The 19,230-nt window shown below is 56.6% G+C and overlaps 2 protein-coding genes across 7 annotated transcripts in view; both read left to right on the top strand.

The window, feature by feature from the left end:
- RANGAP1 (Ran GTPase activating protein 1) overlaps positions 1-8,944 on the top strand; it is a 32,161-nt gene extending 23,217 nt beyond the window's left edge. For 2 of the 5 annotated variants that reach the window (XM_011284242.4, XM_003989326.5), the window contains exons 11-16: positions 765-951; positions 1,891-2,010; positions 4,026-4,128; positions 5,324-5,412; positions 5,670-5,791; positions 7,894-8,944. In XM_011284242.4, the coding sequence (XP_011282544.1) occupies positions 765-951; positions 1,891-2,010; positions 4,026-4,128; positions 5,324-5,412; positions 5,670-5,791; positions 7,894-7,963 (691 nt within the window). In that variant the 3' untranslated portion in view covers positions 7,964-8,944. Of the gene's footprint in view, positions 1-764; positions 952-1,864; positions 2,118-4,025; positions 4,129-5,323; positions 5,413-5,669; positions 5,792-7,893 lie in introns of those variants that run through there. The other 3 variants (XR_006601150.1, XR_006601151.1, XR_006601149.1) reach the window with 3 other exon arrangements.
- Positions 8,945-13,523: 4,579 nt separating this feature from the next.
- CHADL (chondroadherin like) overlaps positions 13,524-19,230 on the top strand; it is a 12,268-nt gene continuing 6,561 nt past the window's right edge. Inside the window, exons 1-3 of one of the 2 annotated variants that reach the window (XM_045062433.1) lie at positions 13,524-14,867; positions 16,376-16,544; positions 17,093-18,793. In XM_045062433.1, coding sequence (XP_044918368.1) covers positions 14,860-14,867; positions 16,376-16,544; positions 17,093-18,793 — 1,878 coding nt within the window. In that variant the 5' untranslated portion in view covers positions 13,524-14,859. The remainder of the gene's footprint in view (positions 14,868-16,375; positions 16,545-17,092; positions 18,794-19,230) is intronic. The other variant, XM_023257524.2, reaches the window with a different exon arrangement.

Here is a 19,230-nt window from a genome sequence, read left to right as displayed (position 1 = left end):
TGGTGAGGTGGGGAGGCTTCTGAAGGGATGACCTTTGGTCTGAGCTGACAGATGGGGTAGAGTAGCAGTGAGGTCAGGGCGGCGATGGGGGTGTGGAACCAGACTTGGGGACAGAGTTCAGAAAGGAGGAGGTTGATGCAAGAGAGCAGGGAGTTCAGGGTTTGCGGAGCCACATGGGCTGTGGCCATGGCCGTGGTGGCAGGGCTGCCTCCTCCGTGTGGGTGGGAGTCAGTTTGCGTCATCAGCACCTGCTCCCTCTGCCCTTCTGGCCCCCAGGTTGGCTTCATTCACCTGTCAGACCCTCACTTGTGTCCCCTCAGTTCTATGCCTGTGTTGCTGCTAGGAACTGGGGGCTCAGATGGCCTTGAGGGGCTCACAGTCCCAGAAATCCCCATCCCCCCCCAGCCACAGCTTCCTGTGAGCAGTGAGATACAGCGTCTCAGCCTGGGCAGTATTCATGCCAAGCCCTGGGCCTCAGCTGTGACGGACTGTTCTCTTCCTTTTCTGTCTCCCCAGTGGGGGACTACGGGCGAGGGTGGATATGTGGTTTCTCCGTGTTCACAACATGGGCTTCCCTGGGTGATGAGAGTTGGATGATGGGCTCCCTGGTGACCCACATGCCCTCACCCTGGGAGCAGCGGCGTCCCCATCCTCTGTAGGCTCCCTCCCACCTGATTGGGGTCTGTGGGTTGTGGAGCCAGGCCTCGGAGCCAACATGGGCCTCTGGGCAGGGAGGGTCTGCTTTAGCCAACTCCCCTCTGCAGTGACGATGAGGGTGAGGATGATGAGGAGGAGGAGGAGGAAGAGGAGGAAGAAGACGGAGAAGAGGAGGAGGAGGAAGAAGAGGAGGAAGAGGAGGAGGAAGAGGAGGAGGAGGAAGAAGAGCCACAGCAAGGGCAAGGAGAGGAGTCATCCACACCATCAAGGAAGATTCTGGACCCAAACAGTGGAGTGAGTTCCTTGTCGTTTGGCAGGATCAGAGCCCTGGTTCTCGAATGTGAAGTCCTGGGACATCTTCACGGGGGCGGTGGGTGTGGAATCCACTTAAGTACATTGGGTGCAAACTATTTTTGAATGCGCACCCCTGTAAGTGAAAAAGGAAAAGTCATCCCAATATAGCTGTATTCATCCATATTTATATTTATCCCAGTACAGATGCGTTTATTCACTTACGCATCATGATGTGATTATAGCATATATGACGCGGCTGTACCGTTTAGTATGAAACATACATAAATATCTCTAAAAGAAGAGAGTAAAAAATAGGCATAAATAGAAATTCTTTTCCTACCCATCTTGGCGACCTGCAGGGACAGCCCCCCCTTCTGGAGACTGGTCCAGCTTGAACACTCGGTGTCCTTTCGCCTCGCCAGGAGGGCTGGTGGAGTCAGGGCTACCGTGTCCTTTTCCTCATAAGCTCCTGACTAAAAACTCTGACGAACCACAGGTTGGACGAGGACCCCCACACTCATGTTGAATTTCACTTTTTTCCTGGTTTATGGAAGCATTTCGACAAGTGGCTAGACACTTTCCAGTTTTTAGTTTTTCTCTGGGCACCTCGCTAGCAGTGCTTATCCGGGCTAGACTCCAGTTCCTGGTGGGGTCCACTTTGGCCCCCACGCACTTCTTACATCACTTCTGGGATGTCGTATGTCATGGCAAGGAGGCGCTTGGCCTAAGGAGGTGGCTTGCCCCCATCCCAGAGGCTCCCATGCTAGGAGCCAGCAAGGGTCGGCGTCTGCGGGCCCCTCACCCTTTGGGGGCTGCACGTGAGTGGGAGGAAGAATCCAAGACTCTGAGCCTTGACTACCTAGAGCGAAGGTTGCATGTTCTGGGTGAGGAGTCTGGGTTCGGACCTCCACAGAGCCACCTGTGCCGCCTGTCCCTCAGGAGCCAGCTCCCGTGCTATCCTCCCCGCCTCCTGCAGACGTCTCCACTTTCCTGGCTTTCCCCTCTCCAGAGAAGCTGCTGCGCCTTGGGCCCAAGAGTTCCGTGCTGATAGCCCAGCAGGTAGGCGGCCACACTTCCAACCTCTGAGCCCAGCGTGCCGTGGAGATGGGGACGAGCAGAGCATGGGATTGGGAGGGGACACCGTCAGCGGGAGTGGGGACTGCCAGGTGCGTTTGTTTTAGTGTTATTTATTTATTTTTCGACATCAATAGGCAAATTTATTGGTGGCAAGACATTCCAATCAATACTAATCAGGCTCAGCTGGCCCACTTTTCCTTGCTGTTTTTTTTTTTAACTTGTTTTGTTTTTTATTTTTCTAAATTTACATCCAAATTAGTTAACATATAGTGCAACAATGATTTCAGGAGTAGATTCCTTAGTGCCTCTTACCCATTTAGCCCATCCCCCCTCCCACAACCTCTCCTGTAACCCTCAGTTTGTTCTCCATATTTATGAGTGTCTTCTGTTTTGTCCCCCTCCCTGTTTTTATATTATTTTTGTTTCCCTTCCCTTATGTTCATCTGTTTTGTCTCTTAAAGTCCTCATAGGAGTGAAGTCATATGATTTTTGTCTTTCTCTGACTAATTTCACTTAGCAGGATACCCTCCAGTTCCATCCACATAGTTGCAAATGGCAAGATTTCATTCTTTTTGATTGCCCAGTAATACTCCATTGTATATATATACCACATCTTCTTTATCCATTCATCCGTCAATGGGCATTTGGGCTCTTTCCATACTTTGGCTATTGTTGATAATGCTGCTATAAACACTGGGGTGTGTGTGTCCCTTCGAAACAGCACACCTGCATCCCTTGGATAAATGCCTAGTAGTGCAATTGCTGGGGTGTAGGGTGGTTCTATTTTTAGTTTTTTGAGGAACCTCCATACTGTTTTCCAGAGTAGCTGCTCCAGCTTGCATTCCCAAGTGTTATTTATTAAGTGGTCTCTGTGCCCCACATGGGGCTCGAACCCACGACCCCGAGATCGAGTTGCATACCCTTCCTTCAGACTGAGCCAGCTAGGGCCCCTCCCCCACATTTTAAAAATACACATAAATGACTGTGACCAGTGTATCTGTCAACCTCCAGAAGTGGACCCCGCCACCGGGAACACACTTGGGCTGCAGGAAGGTCAGGCCTGCTGCACCTAGTGACACCTGGGGCATTTTCCCAGCACACTCGTGTGCACACACCTAGGCTTCCTTCCTGTGTTCTAGAACAGCTGTCCTGCCCAGGGCTCCTGTGGAGGTCACGTGCTTTAGTGTGCCCTTGCTCCCGCCTCACTCGTTTGTTGGTTCGCTGGCTTGTTCATCCATTTGTTCGCTTCCTCATTCCCTGATTCATATTGAGGTGACCGTTCAGTGCCTCCTGTCGGCTAGGCACTGCTCCGAGTACTCAGACATGGTTTTATTATGTAACCCTCTGGGCAGCCCAGAGCGTAGACCCTGTTACGCTGGGTTACACCTGAGACAGCAGGGTTTCAGAGAAGTTAAATGATAAATACAGAGAAATAAAATGTGTCCGCTCTCAGAGCTGGCTTGGCCTTTTGGCTGACTTCCTTTTCATGTTTTCTCTGTTTCTTTCCCTGACAAATGAGATTAAAGGCCCACTTTTTCATGTAATACCATTCGCCATCTCCTGTGTCAGGAACCATGCCCGCTACCCCAGTGAGTGGATATAGCACTCAGACATTGTTTCTGGACATTCACGTTGCTTCCACCTGTCTCCACCCCAGTGAAGTTAGGTGAAGTTAAACTTCCTTGTGTTGAATGACGTCTAGCCTATATCCTGGATTATTTTGTTCAGGTTAGATTATAAGAAGAGGAGCACTGGGTCACGGGAATAACCCATTTTAATACTGATGCACTCCCCCTGTATGCTTTGCATACCTGCCATGGACCGGACCATGCTTGGCTCGAAGGGGACAGTGTGGGCGCGAGGCAGGACCCATCTTTGCCCACCAGAGGCCCGTGTCTCACCAAGGCCTCTTCCAGCCAAGCCAGCAGCAGAGTGCAGGCACATCTTCCCTGGGGCTCTGGCCCCTGGTGACTAGCCATTGTCTCTTGTGTTCTCAGACTGACACATCTGACCCGGAAAAGGTGGTCTCTGCCTTCCTGAAGGTGTCATCTGTGTTTAAGGATGAAGCCACAGTGAGGACAGCAGTGCAAGATGCAGTAGGTAATGTGGGGTGGGCGGGGCACGGATGGCCCTGCCTTCTTGCTGCATCAGGGCTCAGATGACATTTACGGTGGCTGGAACCCCTTGTTCCAACACTAAAGTATGTACTGCTCTCCACCCCCTCCTACCTATTTTGTTGGGTTCCTGCCACGGAGTAGGCTGGCTGCTCTCCTATTTTTTGCAGATGGGGCAACTGAGGCCTTTCCAAAGCCATACAGTTACATACAGTTAGAACTCAGCCAGGCGTCTGCTGTAGGAAGACCAGATAGTCACAGCCCCAAGGCCCTGATGGGAGCAGTCCTCTCAGAGGAGAGGCCATGAGAGAGCTGAGCTTTTGTCCTCACCTGAGCCTCTGCACACAGTCCCCTCCACCTGCAACCCTGGAGGATGCCTGCTTTCCCCATTTCTTTCACAAGGCTTCCCAAGATCTCTGGTCCTGTCATGACCCTCCCTTGCTACCCCTTTCCCTGTTACCTCCATCATAGCACCTGTCACCTTCCACTTGACCACGCATGTCTGAGCTCTGCAGTGTGGTCAGACTTGGGAAGGCAGACAGGGAAGGAAGGGCCCAGCACGTGGAGAAGAGTAGAGAGGAGTGGAGAAACGTGATGCTTTCTCCTGGATTGGTGCCCTGTGGGTGGCATTGAGGCAGGAGGGTCAGTGGGGAGCAAGGCTGGGTAGGCTGGCGAGGCCCAGATGGAGTCACTAAGTCTGCTCCCTGAGGTCCCATCCCCATGAGCATTGATGGGAACAAGTAACCTGAATTGTTTCCCAGAACAGCCTAGCACGGAAGTGTGTGCCCACACAGTGCCTATAGACCCTCGGCCACTCCTTCCCCTCCCTTCTCTGCTCATTCCCCCTCACCTCTACAGAACCGCTGAAATCTCCCCCAGGGTGATCTGCCTCACTTAAACTTGCCCCCTGCCTGCCCCACCTTGGTTGTGCAAGGTCCCCAAGCCCTTTTGCGGTGTGTGAAGTCAGCATGAGAAGGACAAGGTGTCACAGCTGGTAGGTTGAGCCCTTCTCCTGGCTGTCCCCTCAGCCTGGGACCACGGTTTGCTGCCCTGTGCTCACCTGATTAGTGCAGAAGAAAGGACCCAACCTGTGTGTGCCAGAGCTACGTGACCTTGGCTGGTGACCAGCCATTTGCTGCCACAAACTCATTTGTGGCCCCATTACTGCTTCTGTCTTGCAGATGCCTTGATGAAGAAGGCCTTCAGCTCATCCTCCTTCAACTCCAATGCTTTCCTCACCAGGCTTCTCATCCACATGGGTCTGCTCAAGGTGCAGCTTCAGGGGAGGAAGGGGGTACACCTGCCCACCCACCCACCCCGTCCCACACCTTGAGTCCTGTCGGGGGACCTGTCACCCACCCTGTCTCTGGGTCTGCTTAAGCAGCCTCGCCTTGGTGATGGGGTTCAGCTTGACCTTGGCCATGGGGCTCTCTGGGCAGGGGGCTGGTGGTGGAGACCTACAGCACCCCAAACCCCGGTGGCCCTGTAGCTCACTCACCCTGTTTGTGCTCTGTGTTCCCCTTACAGAGTGAAGACAAGGTCAAGGCCATTGCCAACTTGTATGGCCCTCTGATGGCATTGAACCACATGGTGCAGCAGGACTACTTCCCCAAGGCCCTCGCACCCCTGCTGCTGGCATTCATGACCAAGTGAGTGTGCCCTCATTGGCTCACACGGCAGCCGGTTCCGGCGTCTGCAGGCCCCTCGTCAGTGCAGGCTTCCCTGGCCTGCACGTTCAGGCCTATGAGAGACCCTCATGCCTCCTGGGCTCTCAGCATCCATGTTTCAGTCTCTCCTCCCCTGTGCCAAGCTGAGGACAGGGGGCTCAGGAATAGTGTCTTTTCCTGAGAGAGAGAACGTGGAAAGGCCCCTATTTTCCAGACGAGGAAACAGCACAGGAGGGGAGGAGTTTGCCCATGGTCGCCCTGGTGCTCAAGGTCCTGTACTCCGGGATGTCTCTGCGAGCAGTTCTGTGTCCATTCTCTCAGCTACAGGGCTGAGGCTGAAGGGGCCTGTCACACCCGTCTTCCGCAGCCACAGGCCCCTCCCCTGCGAATGCCAAATGCCCAGAGACCTGGAAATCTTGGCCGTGTCCTGGAGGAGGGTCCTGGCGCCTGGTGGGGCAGTAGCCATAGCTGGATAACAAGGAGCATTCAGACTCCAGTGCCCACCAGGGATGAGTCAGAAGGCTTGTCCCCTGCTCTCACTGGGGCCCTGTGTAGCCCCAGCCGACCTCTGGCCCTCCTCAGGCCTCAGTCTTCCCATCTGCCCCACCAAGTTGCTGAATGAGGTGGTCTCTGGGGGCTCTGACCACCCGTACTTACCGTGAATCCGGTGCTTTGGGAGGGAAGTGGGAGTGAGGCAGGAGAGAGACAGAAACTCCCCCTCGCCTTGGCGGGAGAGTGGGGGTGACATACGTGTGGCTCGTGCCATCGGGCGTGCCTGGGTGTGTGAAGTGTCGGGGGTGGCCTGGCTCAGGGCACAGTGAGGAACGCTGGCTGGCTTCTGGGACTGTTCGCACCGTGGCCTCTCCGCCACCGCGGCATCTTGCGGTTCCCTGCGCACAGCACTGCCTCCTCAGGCCTCACGCTCTCGCATGTCTGCCCACCTGCCTGCCTCCACACCTGCCCCTCGCCACTGCGGCTGCCCAGGCCACCCATTCTGTTGCAGGTGGACTGGCCCGAGTGAAAAGCCGGGCTGAGGGGTGCCAGGCAGGCTCAGTCGGCGGCGCGTGCGATTCTTGATCTCGGGGTCATGAGTTTGAACCTCACGGGTGTAGAGCTGAGTGCATGGCCCCTCTGCCAGAGTCCAGCGCGAGCCCTCACTGTGGCCGCACGTCTCATGGCCCCGACTTCCCAGCAAGCTGCATTCTCCCCATGCCTGTTCCCACAGCAGGGGACATCGCCTTGACCCCAGCTCTTAGCTCGCTGGAGCATCTCCAGTCAGTGGCCCTAGTCCCTGCCTCCCTTCCCCCCCCCCCCCCCCGCCCGCCCCACAAAAGTCCGGCTCCTTTTGTCCCCTTCAGCTTCTAGTCAGCATTTTTCCCTTGGGCCTTCTTTTATTCTGAGAAGAAGCCCTTGCCCTTGTTGGTCTGTCACAGGTGCCTCCTTCAGCCGCCTGCCCGCCCTCAGTGTAGGCCTCAGTCTATACCACTTTAAAACGGGGATTTGTAAAAGCTGTCCCTTAGATCTTCTTTGAGGTGACCGAGTGGCCTTGAAGTGACAGGCACATCTTTCCTCCCTCAACTGGCCACATGGTGTGGGGTCTCACAGCTGCGCTAGACTAAGGTGTCTGTGGGCTGCGGGTCCTGGCTGCGCCCCACACTCGCCTGGCCCCCTGGATGTCTCGCCCACGTTCTTCCTGTGTAGTGACGTTAATGATCTCAGTGGTGACAGTGGCCAGCCCATTACTCGTGAGGGCCCAGGTGGCACTGTAGGGTCTGTGAGGACGCCCTGGGAAGGGCTGCCTGGTGGAGAGCAGAGGCCTGCGTTCTGGCCAAGTCTGGGCTGAGCGGCCTTGGGTGTGCTGCCACCTCTGAGTTTCACCCCCCACTCCCGCCCGCCCCCACCTCCTGGAAAAGTCATCCTGAAAGTTAGAAAACTGGATGCTGGCATGTTTTTAGCCTCAGAAATGGCCCCCACTCCCTCTCCATAGGTGGGAAACTGGCCCCTGCTGCAGCCTGAACTCCCTGGGCCCCAGTGGTGTGTGTCGTGCCCTCCCACCCCCTGCACTGACCCTTCTTTCCCCACAGGCCCAACGGTGCCCTGGAGGCCTGCTCCTTTGCCCGCCACAACCTGCTGCAGACGCTGTACAAGGTGTAGATGCGAAACCGACCTCTCCCCACCCCTTGGCCTGAACCAGTGACTTGGGAAGGGACTCAGATGAAGGACTCTGGCCAGAGGCAGGGAGAGTCTTTGTCTCGTGCGTCATGTCAGTCCCTGAGTATGTGTGTCGGTGTGGTGTGTGTGCAGGTGTGTGCTTCCTGTTGGGGTTTGGGTTTTTAATGTCTCCCTGCTGGACTGTTCCTGGTCCCGCTGGAGAGGAGCTGCCCCCCCCCCCCCCCCCCATGAAAGGGCTGAGAGCTGCTCTGCCATTAAACTTGTTACCACCTGGGGGCGCTCTGCTGATGCGTGCCTCCAGCTCCAGGCCCTGTGGCAGTCCCCTCCCACCTTGCCTTCCTTACCCTTCTGGGCTGCGCCAGCGCCTAGGGAATTGCGGTCTGTGCACTGTCCCCTCCCTCTGTGCTGTGGCCGGGCTGCGCTTCATGCCCTGCCTGGGGCTGCTCACTTAGTGCTGCCTTTGCTTCCTGTCACTAAGCCCTGGTCCTAAAGCCATTGTCATCCCCATTGTCCATCCCTGCTGTATTGATCTCTGCATCCTGAGGGGCAGCGACTGCCACCATGTGGGGCTGTGGGGCAATCAGTAGAAGGCAAGGCCCTGGTTCCCGTGCCACGTGGACAGGAAGAAAAGCCAGTGGCAACACTGGGTGTCTAGGAGCAGGAGTCGCGGGTAGATGATGCTGGCTCCAGACCCATGGGGCCTGCTCCTGGCTGCTGAGATGTCTGTGACTGGCCCGAGGGCCACGCTGGAGGGGGCTCTTTGGCTGGCCCAAGTCTGTTCTCCGGCCCAGGGGCAGGGGTGGGGCCCACTGAGCGTGAGCTGCAGCTCGGGTGCTCTTAAAGAACCCAGACAGGGTGGGGATTTGGCTGGAGCTGCCCCCTGACGCTCTGTGCTTTCCCCTTTGTGCTCTTTGTGTGTCTGGGCTGTGCCCGGGGCTTCACAAATAAAGTCATGTGTGGCAACTGTGGAGACTGAAAAGTCTTTCAACCCTTAAGTGGGCGGTTCTCAGGGCCTTAATGCCCAGAGTCCCACCTCCGTCTGTTGTCCATCACCAGAGGAGCTCCTGTGCCAGCCTTGTCCCATGGGGCAGCCTCTCCTGCCCAGGCCCAGATGTATCCAGTTGTGCCAGCTCCCCTTTTAACAGCTGGCTGGTTGGTGCTCAGCAGGGGACAGCCATTCCTGGGGGCCAGGGAGGATGGGAGGCCCTTCCTCTCTGGGCACTGAGGGCCCTGAATTGGGCCTGTTTCCATCTGCTCAGCACCATCTTACCCTTGACCTAGCCTTTGGGCTGCTGGCCCCTGCATCACTCCATTTATGGACCTAAGCCAGACACTGTCCAGATTTTGCCACAAAACCCACTGGCTGCACAGTCAGGAGCCTCCTGGGTCTGTCTAGCAAGGTCACCTTGCAGGGTTGAGCTTGGCTGGGAAGCTGCCACAGGGTATCAGGCTCCAGGCTTGGAATGGAGGGCACCTCCCTTGGGGGCCTTCCCTCCTCCCTTTGCTACACGTGGTACAAGCACAGCTAAGCGGACCCTCCTTAGGGCCCTCCTTAGACAGCAGGCACACTTGGGGAACCCGTGTCTCCCACAGGATTAAGAGGCCCCTCCAAAGTTTCTTAGGGGACAGCGCTTCCTTCTTGGCTGTGGACCACTCAGGCAACATCTTTTTTTTTTTTTTAATTGTTTTTTTTAATGTTTTATTTCTTTTGAGAGAAAGAGAGTGCGAATTGGGGAAGGGCAGAGAGAGAGGAAGACACAGAATCTGAAGCAGGCTCCAGGCTCTGAGCTGACAGCACAGAGCCCGATGTGGGGCTCGAACTCACAAACCGTGAGATCATGACCTGAGCCGAAGTCGTCACTTAACTGACTGAGCCACCCAGGTGCCCCTTTAATGTTTATTTTTGAGAAAGAGAGCATGTGGGGGGGTGGGCGCAGAGAGAGAGAGGGAGACACAGAATCCAAAGCAGGTTCCAGGCTCTGAGCGGTCAGCACAGATCCCGATGCGGGGCTCAAACCTGCAAACTGGGAGATCATGACCTGAGCTAAAGTCAGACACCTAACTGACTGAGCTACCCAGGTGCCCAGGTAACGTCTTTCTTGACCAGGTGGTGGAGGAGATGCCCGTGCCTTGCCCTCCTACCCTCCATGTGAGGCGATGTGGCAGAAGGCCGGTGGATGTCCAATTGACCCCCACCCCTTTGTTAGGCCCTGTTTTGAGCTCTGGGGCCACAGCTGCAGCTTTGGGCAGGGGTTCCCACTGTGGTGTAGGAGACCAACAACGGTGGTCCAGTGTCAGAATGGTGGGCAGTGAGGCCAGGGAAGTCTTAAAGAGTTAGGGATGCAAGACCTGAGTCTTCAGATTCGAGTACAACTTCTCACGAGTGATAATTGAACAGAAGGAGAGACTGAGGTTCAGGGCTGAGTTGGGGCCTGGCTCTTCCCTCCAGGCTGCCTGGAGCTGGCCCTTGGTGCCTCCTAGGTTACGTGAGTGTGAGCTTCGGTCTGAGAAGAGCCCCACAGATCTCACTTAACCTTGCAGCGGCTCAGCACTCCTGGCTTCTCGGGGCCACACACTGAGGAGAATCCTGTGGTCCCAGGAGTGTAGGCCCAGCCCTACTCGGTCCTTCAGACTAGCTCCAAGGTCAGGTCTCCACTGTGTACCGAGAGAGCCGTGTAGCCTTTGGAATTTTTCTGACTCAGACGCTCCCAAGAGCTACAGCTAGTCCCGAGACTGCACAGGCTCCGGGTCCCTGAGCACCATGACTTGGAATCTGCAAGGGCAGAGGTGCCTCAGCCTAGACAGTGCGTAACCGCCACGTACGAAAGGCCCGCTCATCACCGGGCTGTTCTCACAAAGGGAGTTCAATCATGGGCTTGGGGCTAAACCAGCAATAGTTCCATTCTGAAGCTCAAACTAGTAAACCCCCAGGAAGCATGGCCAAAGGGTCTCCCAAGCAGCACTTCCTGATAACAAGAACCCAGAAAGGCCTCTGGCCAACATCAGGAACACGGGTCAGATGCAAAGCTATGCAGTGTAGGGTTGGACGACCGAGAGCCAACGCATCAGCTCTAGCTACATGCATACCACGGATGAATCCGGATGTCGGGTGAAGATCTTCAGCATATGCTTGTATGTGATAAACCCTGCATTCAGGGTGGGCGGTGGTCTGGGGATGGCAGGGGCCAGGATGGGGTGGAAGCACAGTTGTCTGCAACGTTCAGAGTGATCCTCATCCATCCATTTACCAGCCATAGATTTTTTTTAAGGAAGTAGAACACAAGAGCATTTAAAAAAAATTTTTTAGGGGCGCCTTGGGTGGCTCAGTCGGTTGAGCGTCCGACTTTGACTCAGGTCATGATCTCACAGTTTGTGGGTTCGAGCCCCACATCAGGCTCTGTGCTGACACCTCAGAGCCTGCAGCCTGCTTCGGACTCTGTCTCCCTCTCTCTCTGCCCCTCCCCCGCTCACATTCTCTCTCTCTCTCTCTCTCTCTCTCTCTCTCTCTCTCTCTCTCTCTCAAAAAATAAATATTAAAAAATAATTTTTTTAATGTTTATTTTAATTTTGAAAGAGAGCATGTATACAAGCTGGGGAGGGGCAGAGAGAGGATCCCAAGCAGGCTCCACGATGTCAGTGCACAGCTCGATGCGGGGCTTGATCTCATGAATTGTGAGATGAGATCATGACCTGAGCTGAAATCAAGAGTCGGACACTTAACTGACTGAGCCACCGGATGCTGCAACACATGAGCATTTTCTGACACGCCAAAAGCACAAGCCACAAGGAAATTTGCCTCTGTCAAAATAGAACGTGAATAACAACCAAAAATACCATGAGAACTGGCAAGGTGATCAAGTACAAAAAGACACTGTGACTTACATATAAGAGTTAGTGTTGAGAATAATACATCCAATTGAAAACCGGGCACAGGATATGAACAGAGTTCACAGGTGATGAAGTGTGAAAAGCAAACAACGTTACTGGTAATTAAGGAAATGAAAACAAAACCACAGAGGCATCATTTTGGACCAGACTGGCAAATGTCACATAGAGGTGACATCAGGAAAGCAATGAATCTGCTACATTTTGTATGTTGCTGGAGGGATGTCAAACTAATAAAACCACTTTAGATAACAATTTGGCAGATACTAAAAAAGGTGAGGGTATGTGTAGCCTGTGACCTCAAATTCCATTTCTAAGGATCTACCTTAGAGAAACCGTTTTGTGTGTATACGAGGCGACAAGTTATAAGGGCAACTTAATAAAGGATTCCAGGAAATTAATAACCTAAATGTCCATTGGGAAAAGAATGGTTAATTACAGGGTGTGCATGCAATGAGATAATCAGCAGTTAAGGGGCGCCTGGCTGGCTCAGTCAGAAGAGCACGCAACTCTTGGTCTCGGGGTTGTGAGTTCGAGCCCCATATTGGGTGTATAGAGATTACTTAAAAGCTTAAAAATTTTTTTCTTAATGTGTGGCAGTGAATACAGCAGATGCAGGAGCTGTCTGCATTCATGTTAATAAACGAATTTCACTGAGCGCAGAGTGTGATGTGAGGCTCAAACTTTCATGAACCATGAGATCATGACCTGAGCCCAAGTCAGATGCTTAACCAACTGAGCCGCCCAGATGCCCTGATTGTATTAAGTAATCTCTATGCCCAACATGGGGCTGGAACTTATGACCCCAAGATCAAGAGGCGCATGCTCCACCGACTGAGCCAGCCGGGCACCTCTGCAATATATATTCTAAAATAATTCAGAGGGGCTCCTGGGTGGCTCAGTCAGTTAAGGACCCAACTCTTGGTTTCAGCTCAGGTCATGATCTCATGGTTTGTGGGTTCGAGCCCCACAACGGGCTCTTCACTGACAGTGTGGAGCCTGCTTGGGGTCCTCCCCCACTCTGCCCCCACCTGTTCATGCTCTTTCTAAATAAATAAACTAAAAAAATAATTCAGAATATATAGAGTTCCTACAAGTTAATAAGACAATAGCAAAACGAACAAAAGGTTTGGGGGCTTCACAATAAAGCATATGAATAGGTGCTTACTTTCATTAGTCTTCAGAGAAACGCACATTAGAATCATCCCGTAATGCTGTCCTACCCTCACTAGGATGGCTAAGGTACAAGACAGACCATAGCAAGCACTGGTGACAGTGTGGAGCAACGGAAGTCCCACACTGCTGGGACACTGCTGGGAAAGTGTAAATCGGTACAAACACTTTGAGAAACTTCGGCAGTATCCACTGAAGCTGAAAATAAGCATATTCTAACACCAGAAGTTCCACCTGTAAGTATATCCCGACAGAGACAGGTCTCGCCATGTTCTCCAAAAGACAACGCAAACATGGGAAACCGCGCTCTCCATAATAGGCTCACCCTGGAAGCAACCCAAATGTCCAAGAGTGGAATGGATTGTTGCCTGGGTGGCTCAGTCAGTTAAGCGTCCGACTTCAGCTCAGGTCACGACCTTGTGTTTGTGAGTTCGAGTCCTGCATCTGGCTCTGTGCTGACAGCTCAGAGCTGGAGCCCGCTTCGGACTCTGTGTCTCCCTCTCTCTCTGCCCCTCCCCTGCTCGTGCTCTCTTTCTCAAAAAATAAACATTAAGAAAAAAAAAAAAAAAAGGTGGAGGTGAGAATCCTCCGCCTAAGCAGGGAGGAATATTTTAGCACTGGCGTTGTTTAGAATCGTCAGCCAGCACGTGATGACAATAAAAAGCAAACCAGTGGGTCTCATTGCATTGAAGTTCCCTACGGACAGCACACCCCCTTATTGCCTGCATCTGGGGCAGATGGCTCTGCTACCTCTGCCCCCATGCCACTGCTGTGGACTATTTATGGAATGGAGTGCTGAAATGGCATATAAAGATGAAAATAAACACATTCTTAAAATATGCATCACAGATGAAGCCCACAGACATGTCGAATGGAAAAAAAAGCACCTAGAGGAGTTCACACTCAGTGATGCCACTGGCATGAGATCTGCTGAGTGAAATAAAGCACATGCAGAAGTCTGTGTGGTGTGGCGCCATTTCTGGTTCAAAACAAAACCAAACCCAAGCAAACTGAATAATGACAGAAGCAAATGCACCAGAAACATGGATCTGAACAATCCCAGGATATGTTGAAGTTTGCTATGATTGAGATGAACTTTGCAAGTGTGTCCAGGAAGGTAAGTATTTGGACATTGTTTTTACAGTATCGTTTGTAACAAAGTTGGAGGCGACCAAAATCTCCAAGATTAACGGATAAGCGGAGTTGCCACCTGTATACAATGGAATATTAGACAACAGTTAAAACACGACTAAGAAGAATCAACCAGGATCACTCCTGATAATTTGATGTTAGGTGAAAAAAAATTGCAGAATATTGTCTGTACGGTGTTAAACACTGTATGTAAATGTGTGAAACAGAAAGGACTGAGGTAACCATTCTTGAGCACCTACTATGTTCCAGGCACCTTCCTGGACCCCCACGGCAACCCTGTGAGCTACTTACTAATATTGTTTTTCACAGAGCAGGGAACTGAGGCTAGTGAGGGGCAGCCCGACGGGACAGCCCACAGCTGGGAGGGAGCCCAGGGCCGGGACCCACAGGCTGGCCGCTAGAAGCTCCCTGCCAGCCAGCCCGGGACCAGCTGCCCAGGCTGGGCTCTCAGGCCCGGGCCACCATCCGGAGCCCTGAGCCGGCGCCGGGCAGGAGGCCCTGTAACTCCAGCCGCCGCTCCCGCCCCTGCCCGCCCCTCCTTCACCTCAGCCTCCGGCTGGACTGCCCACAATGCCTCCCATTCAGCCCTGTCCCTGCTGCCAGGCCTGCGGGCCAGGGAGGGGGGCTCCCGCGGCATCCAGGCCGACTGGCAGTGTGAGCCGGACGGCATGGAGGGGTGAGTGTTTGGGCCCTGGGGGCAGAAGGGGGTGTTTAGAGAAGCTGAGGGGCTGCGGGCAAGCTCCTGGCCCTCTCTGGGCCTCTGAGGGCTTGGGGGACAGGGGCTATGGGATCTGCTGGGGGGAGAGATCCCCCGAGGGTGTCCCTGAAGCGGTTTCTGAGGAAGAGGGTGAATGGAGTGCAGCTGCTCCAGCGAGCTCCCGTGGGCTAGTCCTCCAGGGCTTGTCTGAGAGCTCAGCAGGCCTCTGAGCCCTGGACACTTGTCCCTGAGGGATCTGCCCCCACGGGCCCCGTCCCCTGTCCACCCGGAGCCTCGGCCTCACCCCAGGCTCTGGAGGATGTCACCGGCCCCGGCCTTCTAGAAGACTGAACAACAGATGGTGACCATCGGTGAGCAGAGCTGGGGAGGCTGAGGGTGGAGGCCCGGCCCAGAGGCTGTGATGTGAGCTGAGAACAGAAGGAAGAGCTGGGCGAGTTAGGTGTCGGGTGGCGAGGAGGAAGGTCTGTCATGTGTGTTTGTGGTCAGGGAGCCGAGGGTGACACTGGACAATTTGAGCACATTCCAGGTGGGATCAGGAGTCAGGGCTTTCCACCAAAGGCCGTGCAGAGATGCTGGAAGGTTCTCAGCTGGTGGCGTCAGGGTCCGTCTGCATTTTGGAAAGTTCCCTCTGGTTGGTGGTGGGCAAAGCATGGGGTGGGGGAGCCAGGAGAGCCCTGGGGCACAGTCATCCCTAAGAAGTGACAAGCAGTGGGTGTAGTTGTGAGGCCAAGGGGTCCACTTGGGTAATGGGTGGAGAAGTTGGGGGACGATGGACAGGTAAGGGGACAGAGCTGCCCAAAGCACGGCCCAAGCCCGTCTGTCTGCTCAGCTCCCCCACCCCAGTCTGAACTGGAGCGGTGGCAAGGATGAAGGGACAACAGGGGCATAAACAGAGGCCCAAGCCTCCTGCTCACCTGCCAACTAAGGCTCCCTGAGGCTCTCAGACCCAGTACCTGGTCCCCCAAGCCTTGCCTTACAAACTGGGGCCTGGCCTGGCTCCCCCCTGGCTGCCGGGCTGTCTTCTCACTGTGGGTGCCTGTATGCTCCCCGCCACCGTGGAGCTGGCACCACATCTGTCTGAGGCCTGGCTGCCTCTCTCTCTGCCACCCTGACACTGGGAGGCCCCAGCCTTCCCCTGGACCCCGGAGCCTCACCACAGCCCGGCACACCCTCTGAGCCCTTGGCTCATCCTCACATTCAACAAGTACTCATCGAGCCATGGGGCAGATAGATGGTCGAAGGGACTTGCCAGGTCTCCTTTCTGAGCCTCAGTTTCCTCCAGCGTTAAGCCAGGCTGCGAATGGAGCCTCTGCCACACGGGGCGTCGTGAGGCTCAGGGCAATGACACTTTCCCTGGGGCCAAAGGAGAAAGACGTCCGAGGGGCTCTGGAAACAGGAGCTGGGCTTGGTGAAAGGACAGCGTGGGACATCTGCCCCCGTGAACTGACCCTCCCTCCCCCTCCCAGGACCCAGAGCGTCTCCTTGGTGCTGCTGCTTCCCCTGCTGCTGCCACCGGGCCCAGCTTGGCATGCGGCTGCCCAACGCTGCCCACAGACGTGCGTTTGCGACAATTCCAGGCGGCATGTCGCCTGTCGGCACCAGAACCTCACTGAGGTGCCAACCGCCATCCCCGAGGTCAGCGGGGGGGGGGGGGGGGGGCGGGGGGGCAGGGAGGACAGCAGGGGGAACCTGGGTTGGCACCAGTGGATCTGTCACTGCCTAACTGGGAGACCTTGACAAGTCATTTTTCCTCTCTGAACCTCAGTCTTCACGTCTGTAACACGGGAATAACAACCAACACTGGGGAGACGACCTAGTTAAAGTTCTATGTGTTTGGAACAAGTAGGTGACCTGTAAGATAAGTCCTGGATGAGCTACAAAGCCTGTGGGAGAGAACTGGAGAGAACAGGGGATATACTGGAATAAGATACGGTCTCTGCTCTGTGGAGTCAGGAGCTAGTGGAGAGGAGAGAAAGTACATGGGCAGTGACAGCTCAATGTGAAAAGTGCCCAGGTGGCTAAGGAGGAAGGCTTCCTGGAGGAGGTGTCAGGGAGCAGGATGAAGAGAACGAGGGAAAGGTGTGGGGGAGAGGAGCGTCCAGGTGAGGGAACGGTGCGTGCCAAGGCCAAGGTTGGCAAGGCGCACGGGCCGCTCAGCCTCCCCCCTGCTTCTCCCCGCTCAGCTGACTCAGCGGCTGGACCTCCAAGGCAACGTGCTGAAGGTGATCCCCCCAGCTGCCTTCCAGGAGCTGCCTTACCTGACACATCTGGACCTGCGGCACTGCCAGGTGGAGCTGGTGGCCGAGGGCGCCTTCCGCGGCCTGGGCCGCCTGCTCCTCCTCAACCTGGCCTCCAACCGCCTGAGCTCGCTGCCCCAGGAAGCCCTGGACGGGCTGGGCTCACTGCAGCGGCTGGAGCTGCAGGGGAATATGCTGGAGGAGCTGCGGCCGGGCACGTTCGGGGCACTGGGTGCGCTGGCCACCCTGAACCTGGCCCACAACGCCCTCGTCTACCTGCCCGCCATGGCCTTCCAGGGGCTGGCGCGCGCCCGCTGGCTGCAGCTGTCCCACAACGCGCTCAGCGTGCTGGCCCCCGAGGCCCTGGCCGGCCTGCCCGCCCTGCGCCGGCTCAGCCTGCACCACAACGAGCTGCAGGCCCTGCCGGGGGCAGCCTTGGCCCAGGCCCGCGCCCTGGCCCGGCTCGAGCTGGGCCACAACCCCTTCACCTACGTGGGCGAGGAGGACGGGCTGGCGCTGCCGGGGCTCCGGGAGCTGACGCTGGACCACGGCGCCCTGCAGACCCTGGAGCCCAGGGCCTTCGCCCGCTGCCCGCGCCTGCACACGCTGGACCTCCGTGGGAACCAGCTGGACACCCTGCCGCCCCTGCAGGGCCCCGGGCAGCTGCGCCGGCTGAGGCTGCAGGGGAACCCTCTGTGGTGCGGCTGCCAGGCCCGGCCGCTGCTCGAGTGGCTGGCGCGGGCGCGTGTGCGCGCGGACGGCGCGTGCCGGGGCCCCCGGCGCCTTCGAGGCGAGGCCCTGGACGCCCTGAGGCCCTCAGACCTGCGCTGCACCGGAGGCAGGGCGGAGGAGGAGGAGGAAGAGCTGCTGCTGGCGGCCGCGCGGCCCCGCGCCCCCGAGGGCGCCTCCAAGGGGGACGACGGGGCGGCCGAGCCCTGCCCGCGGGCCTGCGTGTGCGTCTCCGAGTCCCGGCACAGCGGCTGCGAGGGCCGCGGCCTGCAGGCCGTGCCCCGCGGCTTCCCCGGCGACACCCAGCTCCTGGACCTGAGGCGGAACCGCTTCCCCGTGCTGCCCCGGGCGGCCTTCCCGGGCCTGGGCCGCCTGGTGTCGCTGCACCTGCAGCACTGCGGCATCACGGAGCTGGAGGCGGGCGCCCTGGCGGGGCTGGGCAGCCTGATCTACCTCTACCTCTCTGACAACCGGCTCTCGGGCCTCAGCGCTGCTGCCTTCGAGGGGGCCCCCCGCCTCGGCTACCTGTACCTGGAGCGCAACCGCTTCGGGCGAGTGCCGGGGGCCGCCCTGCGCGCCGTGCCCGGCCTCGTTTCCCTGCACCTGCAGAGCAACGCCGTGGACCGCCTGGAACCCGGGGACCTGGCAGGCACACAGGCCTTGCGCTGGCTCTACCTGAGCGGCAACCGCATCGCCCAAGTGGCCCCCGGGGCAGTGGGCCCGGCTGGAGAGCTGGAGAAGCTGCACCTTGACAGGAACCAACTGCGAGAGGTGCCCACTGGGGCCTTGGAGGGGCTGCCTGCCCTCCTGGAGCTGCAGCTCTCGGGGAACCCTCTCGAGGCTCTGCCGGATGGCGCCTTCCGGTCTGTGGGCCAGTCACTGCGGCACCTCTTCCTGAACAGCAGTGGCCTGGAGCAGGTGGGCACAGGGCTACAGCGGGGGAAGGGAGGAGGGCGGGCCACAAGAGGCCTCATGCAGCGTGCCTTCACTCAACAAACCCAGCTGCCCCCACAGTGCCAGGCCTGAGGCTGGGGCGTGGTGACCCTGAGAGAAGCCAGACACTACACCTGCCCCCCGCCCCGGCCCAGGGAGCTTAGGGGTGGTGACCGGGCAGATTTCGGTGCCACACAGGCCTGCCAGGGAGGGTACCGCCTAAGCATGGAGGAAGGAGGAATGTGGGTCCATGCGGTTGTTGCACACTTTGAGGGAGGGCTGGAGCCACCAAGAGGATTCGCCTCTAGGGGAACGTGTTCAGGCAGAGCAGAAAGAACCATGAACTGGGCCTCCGAGTGGCGTGCAAAGGGCAAGTGCTTTGGGATCAGACCAGCCTGGTCTCCGTCCCAGCACGGCCCTTA

This window comes from Felis catus, chromosome B4 (assembly GCF_018350175.1).
Source record: "Felis catus isolate Fca126 chromosome B4, F.catus_Fca126_mat1.0, whole genome shotgun sequence".
Taxonomy (NCBI): Eukaryota; Metazoa; Chordata; class Mammalia; order Carnivora; family Felidae; genus Felis; species Felis catus.
This window is presented reverse-complemented; position numbering and strand designations above follow the sequence as displayed.